The 10,447-nt window shown below is 52.3% G+C and overlaps 2 protein-coding genes across 4 annotated transcripts in view; both read right to left on the bottom strand.

Annotated features, from left to right (window-relative positions):
• Positions 1 to 1,182, bottom strand: part of ADCY4 (adenylate cyclase 4) — a 16,023-nt gene extending 14,841 nt beyond the window's left edge. For 2 of the 3 annotated variants that reach the window (XM_032856256.1, XM_032856258.1), the window contains exons 1-2: positions 1,116 to 1,176; positions 587 to 792 (exon numbers count right to left, since the gene is read on the bottom strand). In XM_032856256.1, coding sequence (XP_032712147.1) covers positions 587 to 745 — 159 coding nt within the window. In that variant the 5' untranslated portion in view covers positions 746 to 792; positions 1,116 to 1,176. Of the gene's footprint in view, positions 1 to 586; positions 793 to 1,100 lie in introns of all 3 variants that reach the window. The other variant, XM_032856257.1, reaches the window with a different exon arrangement.
• A 1,167-nt stretch (positions 1,183 to 2,349) lies between these two features.
• On the bottom strand, positions 2,350 to 6,190 carry RIPK3 (receptor interacting serine/threonine kinase 3). The gene is made up of 10 exons (XM_032856255.1): positions 6,109 to 6,190; positions 5,773 to 5,913; positions 5,330 to 5,639; positions 4,759 to 4,892; positions 4,585 to 4,631; positions 4,212 to 4,373; positions 4,004 to 4,071; positions 3,399 to 3,761; positions 3,195 to 3,255; positions 2,350 to 2,662 (listed from the first exon to the last, which is right to left on the bottom strand). Exons 1-10 carry the CDS (start codon positions 6,126 to 6,128, stop codon positions 2,517 to 2,519), a joined length of 1,452 nt encoding a protein of 483 aa, XP_032712146.1. The 5' UTR covers positions 6,129 to 6,190; the 3' UTR covers positions 2,350 to 2,516.
• Positions 6,191 to 10,447: the final 4,257 nt, after the last annotated feature.

Here is a 10,447-nt window from a genome sequence, read left to right as displayed (position 1 = left end):
AAAAAAAAAAAAAAAAAAAAAAAAAAAAAAAAAAAAAAGAAAAGAAAAGAAAAGAAAAAAGAAAGAAAGAAAAGAAAAGAAAAGAAAAAAAGAAAAAGAAAGAAAGAAACTGGAAATGGCTTTATTTGGGGACTAAATGTGAGTGGGATGGAGGATGCCTTCTGAGAGTCTATGGGTACAGCTGCCCCACAGCCCCTCTGAAAGAAAACCAGGAAACGGATTCCCACGGGGCCCAGTGTAATTTCCCTTCTGGAAAATTGGAAAACCCGGTGTTGAATTTACTCTAGAACCAGTAGATCACAGAAGCTCAAAAGGTCTGTGAGTACCCTGAGAAAAGTTAAAAACACCCAGGGCTCAGCTTTCTCCCAGCGGCCCAGCAACTACGGACCAGAGAGGTGCAGTGACTTGTCCAGGGTCACTACATTTCCTAGCAAGGCTCGGTGCTTCTCTCCTGGGTTCCGGCAAAGAACGCGCGGTGAAAAGAAGACCCCGCCCTAAGTCCCTACCCAGAAAACGCCCTCTAGGCGGAGACCCTCCCGCCACCCTCCGGAGGGAGCCCCGCACCACCAGAAGCAACCCCGCTCACCCTGCCGCTGGCTGACGCGACAGCCAGCATCGCCAGGAGCGCGCAGAGCACAATCACCAGCAGCAGCAGCAGCAGTGGGTACTGCTGGCTCAGGCTGTAGTAGGTCTCGTAGAAGAGATCTTCGCTGGGGGGCGGCCGGGGACTGAAGAGGCGGGCCATAGTCCTCCCTGCCCCGGTGCCTAGCCGGGGTGGAGGGCGGACCCGGGCTGGGGAGGGCCAGGTGTAGCGTTACTGCCTGTGGCCGGTCCGGACCCCAGTTGTGCTTCTCTCACTGGGTCCAAGGCACTTACACCCCGTTTCCCCAGCCTCGCGGCAATCCCATCCGCCAGGCACTCCCTGTAGCCTCCCAGCCTTTTCTCAGTTGGCTGTGAGAACACTGCCCCATCTTTCGCTCCTCCCCGCCTCAAACCCAGACCGCAGAGATGCCCTAGCAAAAGCCTCATCTCCGGGAGAAGTAGGATTTGGGATTGAAGAAAAGGAGCCTCGAGGTCCTCCCTCCACCCCCCAAACTCACTGCCCGCGATTCTACCGCGGCTTGAATGGGCCAGGCCCGAGGAGGGAGCCCAGGACAGCTGGTGGTGGAGTCCCGGTCGACCGCCGAGTAGCTAGTGGCTCAGAGTCCCAGGCAGCAGGCGCTTCCCTCCCGGCGCCGGGAGGGGGGGCCCCCTCCCACTTCCCCGACCCGACTGCCCGGCCCCTTCCCGTGCCCAGGCGGACTCCCCAGGCCTCCTCCCTCCCTCATTGTCTCCCCTAACACCGTCGTTGCCTTCGCCCTTCAGCTCCCTCCAGAAAGGCGAATGCAACCTTGGGAGAGGCGAGGGGTTGGGCCAGGCTGTGCAGCAAGTGTCAAAATGGGGGTGGAGCCCTTGTGCACGGGGAGAGTGGAGTGCTAGAGTGAAGGCTAGCCAGAATGTAGGGAAGAATTTGGGGCAGAATGGGGCTAGGATTTAGGTTGGAATGGAGGGTTGGGGTGCGCCCGTTCCCCTCCCCTCCTGACTGGGTGCAGCTGCTGTGGAACCTTAGCTTTCCATTCCAGACACCAGCTGAGAGTCAAAGGGCTCCGCCTGGGAAGCAACGAGCCTGGGAGTGTAGGTAGTGAGTGCTTGTGGTGGAGGGAAATAAGTATGTCGGCTGACCTCTGAGAGGCTGGGGGCACTTCGAGGCAAAAGATGTGCCGCGCGGTCTTCCAATGCCCAGGGAGAGCCCCCTCCCCAGAACCCCACTGTGGCCTCTCCGTAGCCCAGAGGAAAAGCGAGGCAGTGAGGCTATCCCCAGGTTTTTGGTTTAGGGTGGGGTCTCACCCGATCTAGAGGAAGTGCGCCGCCCAGAGATTACAGCAGCCCCAGGAGCCAGGCCTCCCAGATTCCTTCCTGCCGCCAGCTGGGCCCTGACCTGGTGTGCCACGCCTGCCCACCCCCAGCCCTGAGCATCCCACTTCCGGCCTCAGCTAGAAGGCAGGGCCTCTGCCTCCCTCCGTGTCAATTCTGCGGTCTCCCATACAGGTCTCCACCAACCGCCCCTGGCCTAAGCCTTAGCCTCCCAAGTGTGGCGCTTTGGTTAAAAATCCATCAGTTTTGGGGCTCCTGGGTGGCTTAGTCCGTTAAGCGGCTGCCTTCAGCTCAGGTCATGATCCCAGGGCCCTGGGATTGAGTCCAACATCAGGCTCCTTGCTCAGAGGGGGCTCTGCTTCTCCCTGGCCTACCGTTCCCCCGCTTGTGCTTGCTCTCTCTCTCTGTGTCAAATAAATAAATAAAATCTTTTTAAAAAATCCATCATGTTTATTGACTTCCGTGTGCACAAATCAGTTGGCCTTCAAAGAAAGTCTCAGCTAATTACCTCACATCCAAGAGGTAGCTCAGAATTTGCATCATACTGGCCCTGCCACCGGCCTGCTCCAGGCTTCTTGGTTCTTGTGGCTCTCCTTTCCAACCTACTTGTGTGGGGCACGCCGCCAGCCTCGACCCATGCCCCAGGGCACCAGGCCTTGCGTTGGCAAAGCAGTTCCTTCTTGTATAACCAAGTAGTTGTTGTCTCCCACCTGCACCGCGTGGCTGTCATGTATGGTAACAGTGTTACCTTGAAGAGAAATTGTGGTGTTGGTGGGATGGTTAACTCAAAATTAGGAGCAGCAGCGGGGTGGAGAGGCAGCGGCACCTTGTGTCTATCCTGGGGAAGTGCAAGTATCTCTAGGGCGGCCTGTGCCTGTGTCAAATATGCCTTGGGCGTTCACCTTTGTGCTGCCCCTTCGAAACCGGGTTTGCGGAAGCTCAGGAGTGGCAACTAATACCTGAGACCCTGATATTTGGTTTTTTTCTTCTAGGAGCCCCTCTGGACCAACATAGCAATGGCGGAAATTAGGGAGTCACAGAGCTGGTTCTGGGGAAAGTCGGAAGGCCCAGGGCAAATCCAGACTTTGCTGTGTGACCCCAGCAGGACCCAGTCCCAGCGGGTGTCAATTTCTTCATTTATGACATGAGAAGCTTGAGGTAGGTGCCCACTAGCCCTTTCTCCCTCCTGCTAACTAAGGTACCCCGGATCTATAGACGGTCTTGAGGAAGAAGCCACTGGAAGAATTGAGCAGGAGAAAGGAGGAGTGAGGAGCAGGTACCTGGTATTGGATTGGGCCGTGGTGCCCTGGGAGACCAGTTGGTGCTATGTCTCTCAGCCCCCTGCGAACAGCACAGCTCTCTTAGGTTCCCTGTCCTGGGACTAGTTCCCATGCTGCATTCCCCTCAGGCCCAAGTCTTCCCTGGCAAGGGGGACAGGATTCATGGGAGTCCTAGTGCATCCCCTAGTCCTGCCAGTGTCTCACCTGATTCCCTGCAGGTCCAGGACCTGGGGTCCAAGCCAACTTGGCGCTGGGTACCCAATTTCTTAAAGGTGAGGTCTCTGGAGTCTGGGGAGATGGGGCTGTTGAATCGAAAGGCATCCCTGCTATCTGGGCAGGCTGAACCTTGTCTCCCTGTGCCCTGATCCCCTTGGGAAGGTTTGTACATTTTTTAGGAACAGAGCTGGGGATCTCCTTCAGATTTAGTTTGTTTAGCATCTCCGTGGCTATGATGTCATGGCTTCCTGTGGTTCCCCTAGGGCCTTCCGTTTCTGTCCCTTCTGGGCCTGGCTTAGGAGAAGATGACATCCTGTTGTTGCCCTGGTTTTCATGCAGGAACTTCTTCACCTGCAAGGACATAGGGAGCTTTCTAGGCAGGGAGGTGGGAGAAGCAGCCTAAACCCAAGAGAGGAGTGTCTTGGTCCATAATCTATTACCTGGGAACTCAGTGGTGAGGTAAGGGAGAGTGAGGACAAAGAATAAAGCACAAAGAACAGTGGCCAGTGAGGAGGCATCGCGTGGCCAAGGAAGCCATGTCACGCCATCCTTGCCCAGCTCCTGGGTTGCGGGGGGTGGCATTGGACACTCACTGTGGAGACTGCGGCATCTATCTCCTTGTTTACCAGGTTGAAGGCTTCCTCGGTGTTTGGTCGGCATTCTGGAGACAAGGCAGAGTGGGTGGCAGGCACATGAGCCAGACTTTCCTAAGGAGAAGCCCCCTGCTGACAGATCCAGGCCTACCCTGGCTGCCAGCTAACTGGCAGTTCACCTTGAAGTTCACTTGAACTGCCAGTTCACCTTGGAAGGAGGGCCTGTCCTTGGGCTCCTGGCTCCAACAGTGTTGCATTAACTCCTTCAGTCCTGCCAAGCCAGGAGTCTCAGCGCTGGGTTGGGGTAGCTTGGTCAGTGGGGGCCGAATCTCACACCCTGCTTCCTGCTCAAGTGATGTCCCAGACACTGCCGGAATGGGGGTGGGGGATGCAAAGAGAAGACATTCAGGGTAGGAGGGGCCACTTGCTGCAACGTGGAAGCCGGAAAGGAATGTAGTCCAAGGGGAGGTGAGGAGAAAGTCAGGCAGTCTGAGTGGGTAAGCTGGAAGAAGAGGGCTTTGGAGACTTGCAGGAGGAGGGCACCCAGAGTTAAGGATCCCAGTGTCTGCCCAGAATCTTACTTTCAGCTTCTCTTCCAGCTAGCACTGCCCACATTAGGATCCCGAAGCTGCAGGAGACACAAAGCTGAGGCCTGGCCCAACTGCTGGCAGAGATTCCTTCCCAACACACAGCCCCCTAGAAGGACCCAGAGAGGTACAGAAGTATGGAATGTGTGTTTGGAGTGGGTACCTTACCTGTACACATCACTAGCCATGGAGGCCTTTCGGTTTACATCAGACAACAGTTCAGGGGCCAAGTAGGCTGGCTCTGGGGAGTCAGCCCCTGACCTTGAGCCTCTCTGAAATGTGGACAGGCCAAAATCTGCCAGCTGTAAAAGGAGGAAAGAGGGAGAAGGTAGAGGATGGACAGGGCCAGGCAGCTTCCATAATCCCTTCTCTGACCACAAGGTGCAGGTCCAGCCTTATAAAGGGGGTTTTGAGGGTTAGGGGAATGGTAGGACCAGTGGGACCCTTGGGTTGGAGGTCTGGGTCCCCTCATCAGGGGGTTAGGTCAAGGTCTAAGTCTCCCAGGCAAGGTTAGCCATGGGTCTTTGGACGGAATGGTGGATGGGCCTGTGGAACTGACCATATGGATCAGAGTTGCTCACACCTGGCAGGGTAGGGGCTAAAGCTCCTGGTTGGGCTTTGACCCTCAGCAGCCCTGTGTCCAGTGGGAGATCCTGGGGGTATGGAATCGAGAGGGCTGGGGGTATGGAGTCCAGAAGTTCTGTGCCCAGAGGCTGGGCTGGTATATGGATAGGCTGACCTTGGCGTGCAGGTCTGAGTCCAGCAGGACGTTGGAGGGCTTGAGGTCCCGGTGTAGGAGCACGGGGTTCTGGCTGTGCAGATAACACATCCCCAGGACCAACTCCTGCAGCAGGCGGCAGAGGAAAGGCCAGGGCCGAGGACAGTGGGGCTGCAGCAGCCCTGCCACGGAACCATTTTCCATGAACTGAGTCACCAGAGCTGGCCCACAGGCGGATTCCCACTGGAGCTCCTGGGTGACCCCCAGCAGGAGCAGTATGTGCTGGTTACGCAGACTTGCCATGGCTTTCACCTCCCTGGATATCGCCTTCCTACACTCCAGGAAAAGGGTTGGAGTCCCACCCCTTATGCCTGGAAAATCCCTCCCCTCCCCATGCACACCTGCAGTGCCTCGCCCCCCCTCCTTGGGCAGACCCTAGGAGGCCCACGGCTCAGGTCACTCACCCCTTCAAGATCTTGACAGCCACATCTAAACCCCATGTCCTGTGTCGCGCCCGGAACACCACCCCGAACCTGCCTGCACCGATGAACTTTGGGTTCTCCAATTCTTCGACAGACACCAGGGAGGCTGGGGTACTGCTGGGCCTGAAAGAGGAGGCCTGGTCTTCCAGCTGCTCCCTATACTGGCCCCACCTCTGTGACCCCAGTGACTCCACCTGGTCACTTCTGACTTTGGTGACTCCGTGTGGTCAGTTCAAAGTCTAGTTTCCCCCCCACCAGGCCTCCTATCCCCCCAGGGGGCAGGGGCCCCACTGTGCGTATATCCCGTCCTCCACTAACCATAACTTGCCGCCAGACATCGGGCTGGAAGGTGCAAGTCCACAGGGAAGGAGTGACTTCTGGGAGTGGGTTTTGTGGCAGAGAGGGGGTCTTGAGAGGGGTCAATCTCTGTCACTGCAGGGCTTCTGACTTCCGACTGCCTGGTTGCTCTCCTACCAGTCACTAAACCACTTCCTTCTTAGGCGGGTGCAGCTAGGTCCCGCCCCATCAGGGAGGGAGACAGAACGGAAGCCTTGGCTCAGCCCAGATCATCTGACAACACCGTGGACACTGGGGGCAGTATGGAAGCGAGTTCTTTTCTGAGCACCTGCTGCGGATCGCAGTCAGCTTAACTGTCCCTGGACATTTAGAGGGCCACGGAAGGAGTCCTCATCTTCCAGGAGCCCACAGTCCACTCCTGCAGCTGGTGTCTCTCCCTTCTCCCAAGGGATTTCTGGGCTCCACCACCTACCCAGCCTGGGGTGGGGAGGGGGTGGTGTTGAGGAGGGTTTTATGTTGCTTTTGCGCTCAGCAATCCCCCAGATATCCCTACGATCATGGTTAACAATTCTGTAAAGTTCCAATGTGTTAGGTACCTGTATTAGCTTACTTGCTGCTCACATCAACCCGAAGGGGATTGGTCCTGCTTTTGTTCTTTATGAATGAGGAAAAAAGTACTGAGGTACTTAAAGTAGCTTAAGTACCTTACTCAAGTCAGTGTGGAGCTGACTTTAAGCCTACCTCAGAACCATCAAGTGTTCCTATTTTCAGACAGGCTTCTGGGCTCTACCTCCCAGCAGGCTCTAAATGTGGCTAAAGAAGGTGTGAATAGTGTAGTGAAGGATCCCTGACAGGTGTTCTTGCTGAGGCAAGACCTTGGCCTTGGTAGTAACTTGACTCCCAGGGCATGGTGGTCAGCTAGATGAACTGGCCCAGCCAAGGGCACTTGGCATTGTGGTGGACACGGGAGGGGAAACACATCCCTGCCCTCTCCCCCCATACCAACTCTTCCATGCAAATTCCCTGTTTAACACGTGTTCCCAACAAGCATATACTCTGGACAAGGGGCTTTGGGAACTCAGGAGCTTGGGAATCCTTAAGGATTTAGGGTGGACAAAAGGTGTCTGTGTTTTACCCACTCCCTACTCTCCATTCTTGGGCTGGATACCCAAGCCTGACCGTGGCTGGACGTTGTGGAAACTCTTTGTGGCCAGTCCTAGGCATTCAGTCCTTCATGGGGAGACCGGACTCTTACATACTTTCCATTCCATCCAGTAGTCCATGGGCTCTGCTGGAAGGAGCAAGAGGGGCCAGCAGTTAACTGTGGTTTCTAGAGTGGTTGGGAACTCCAGAATCCACCCCATGAATTCTGAAGGCGTCAGTTTGTCCTATATTGACACCCAGTAAATATTGGTTGAATTAAGTTAACACATAAACAACCGAGACTGGGGGCTTCCTTACAACTTTGATCACTCCAGCTGAAGCTCCATGCTCATTGGGAGAAAAAAAGGAGGTTGAGCCTCTCTAAGGTTTGGGGGCTTTCTCCTGTACCTGCATGGTTGACAGAAGCCACCTGAAGTCAACTTTATTGCAGAGACGCGGTGGTATCTCGACGAATCATCAAGGCAAGTGCGGAAGGTCCTCAAGTCTAGTCGGGAGTCAAGAGCCACCAGAGAGGGCAGCCATCTTTTTCATCATTCTTTTTTGGGAGAAGACCCTGCACTCCCCTTAAGGGGGAACAGGCAGAAAGGCATGAGAAGGGTGCTTACCAACCTTTATATTGTTAAATAGCTTCCGACTGGGATAAGGCCCTGAGCATCAGGGGTCAGCAGCTATAAAGCCTGGGGTTGGGGAGAGTGTCAGAGCCTCTACTGCTCTTTGACTCAAAATAAACCAAACCCATTTAAAAGAAGGAGGGGCAGGGAGAGGAGCCTGGAGTGAGTGCCTGAGGAGACCCTCAGCTTCTCTGCTCCTCATTGGAGGGAACCTAGTGAAACAGAGTTGATCCCTGGGTTTGGGAACCATGGCCTTTCCTGAGGCCTTGTGCCACTGACCCCTACCAGAGCCTCTGCCCCGTCCCTGTCACAGGCTTTTGGAGTCTTTTCAGGTGTCTCTCATCCCTTTAGTTCTTTGCCCCTGATTGTCTTTGGTTACATTCAGCCCATCCCTTGTAATTGCTCTGGTTCCCTATCCTTAGTTGTGGGGGTGAGAGGACAAAGAATGTGTTTCTTTTCTTACATATTCTAGCCCTAACTAATTCTTCTCTGTCGTTTGGTTAAGAGATTCCAATTATAGATCAAATGGTATAAACTGAGGTGATGGTAAAAACGATTATGGGGAATTTTCATTTTCCTTAGCGTTTGAATAGTTTCTATTAGCATATATTACTTTTATAAGCTGTTAAGGAAGGAAGAAGATCATATGTATGCAATAATTTATCTGTAAGGATATTCACTGAAGTGTTGTTTAGCACAGTGAAAAAAATAGAACCCTAAATATCCAATGATAGGAAAAGATTGTACATAAATAAAAATATATAAAGATTATAAATAAATTATGCAGTGGATGACCATGTAGCCTTTAAATGATGCTCTAAACCTATGTTTTTTTTTTAAAGATTTCATTTATTTATTTGACAGAGAGATCACAAGTAGGCAGAGAGGCAGGCACAGAGAGAGGGAGAAGCAGGCTCCCTGCTGAGCAGAGAGCCCAATTGGGGGCTCGATTCCAGGACCCTGAGTTCATGACCCGAACTGAAGGCAGAGGCTTAACCCACTGAGCCACCCAGGTGCCCCTAAACCTATGTTTATCAATATGACAGGTGTTTATCATATATCAAGTGGGGGGAAAAAAAGCAAATTATAAAGCAGTATGTATCATATAATCACATTTTTGTTTGTTTGTTTCAAAAATTCTCTTCCAATACTATGTCAGAGTTCTCAAAAGCCTATAGCAGGATACCTGAATACTACATGTTTGTTTGTTTTTTTTAAAGATTTTATTTATTTATTTGACAGACAGAGATCACAAGTATGCAGAGAGGCAGGCAGAGAGAGAGGAGGAAGCAAGCTCCCGGAGGAGCAGAGAGCCCGATGCGGGACTCAATCCCAGGACCCTGGGATCATGACCTAAGCTGAAGGCAGAGGCTTTTTTTTTTTTTTTTTAAGATTTTATTTTTATTTATTTGACAGATAAAGATCACAAGTAGGCAGAGAGGCAGGCAGAGAGAGAGGAGGAAGCAGGCTCCCTGTTGAGCAGAGAGCTCAATGTGGGGCTCTATCCGAGGACCCTGAGATCATGACCTGAGCCAAAGGCAGAGGCTTTAACCCACTGAGCCACCCAGGTGCCCCCTGAATACTACACAAAACATAACCAACACATTAAAAAAATTCTTTAGTGAGCTCCCAAGAAAAGAAAGGTAATCTCCCAAGGACATCCTCCTGAAACTAATAAAATAAAACAATACAAAACAAAAAGTAAATAGTAAGTAAACAGTAAATCAACTAACTAGAAGCGTAGAGTTTTAGGGACAGGGAAAGGGATATGGAAGGTTGGGGGAGAACCACAGAGGGACCCTGTCATAGGGCCTACCTAGGAAGATGGAAGAACTAATTGTGAGACACCCTATTCCCCAAAGAGCTGAACCCTCAAAAGTGCTACATTCTCAGTGGAAAGGAAAAAGTCCAGCTGCTTACCAAGGGAATTTACAAGGAAGCCTGTCTAGGCTGCAGCACTAGATGTTAAAACTAATAAAAAATGTTGGTTTCCGGGACGCCTGGGTGGCTCAGTGGGTTAAGCTCTGCCTTCAGCTCAGGTCATGATCTCAGGGTCCTGGGATCTAGCTCCCCCACCTCCATCAGGCTCTCTGCTCAGCAGGGAGCCTGCTTCCCTCTCTCTCTCTGCCTGCCTCTCTGCCTAATTGTGATCTCTCTCTGTCAAATTAAAAAAAAAAAAAAAGTTGGTTTCCACGTGAGATCTGCTCTCACAAGGATCTGTGGTTGGAATTTTTACTCTTCCTTTGATCAATAAACCATAAGCTGAAAAATATAAGTGGCCCCAGATTATTAATGCCCTCTGGAATCTGGCAGAAGCAAACTGAATCCTCCTTAGAGGAAAGTATGCTCAACCCCAGCTCAATCCAAGCTTCTGGATTAAATTCTGCCATATATAGACTCACACACAAAAAATTCTAAATATGTAAGGATTCAAAGCCCCATGAGGGAGTATCAGCAAGATAAAAAATCAACAGGTTTGGAACTTGAAGGACTTCAGAATTTGGAGTAATCAGATGAAGAATCTAAAGCTTCTGGGAAATGTTTAAAAAGATAAAAGATGGGGGCGCCTGGGTGGCTCAGTGGGT

This window comes from Lontra canadensis, unplaced genomic scaffold, assembly GCF_010015895.1.
Source record: "Lontra canadensis isolate GAN:19392208 unplaced genomic scaffold, GSC_riverotter_1.0 scaffold12, whole genome shotgun sequence".
NCBI classification, from domain to species: Eukaryota; Metazoa; Chordata; class Mammalia; order Carnivora; family Mustelidae; genus Lontra; species Lontra canadensis.
The sequence above is the reverse complement of the archived record's forward strand: the minus strand, read 5'-3'. Positions and strand labels throughout refer to the sequence as shown.

Bases quoted from the DNA above. Each gene is read 5' to 3' on its own strand.
- RIPK3 (XM_032856255.1), bottom strand. From the start codon at position 6,128: ATGTCTGGCGGCAAGTTATG. The intron at 4,632-4,758 runs GTAAGGTACCCA...TGTCTCCTGCAG, and splicing joins ATGGCTAGTGATGTGTACAG to CTTCGGGATCCTAATGTGGG. The intron at 3,762-4,003 runs GTGAGTGTCCAA...ATGTCCTTGCAG, and splicing joins TAGATGCCGCAGTCTCCACA to GTGAAGAAGTTCCTGCATGA.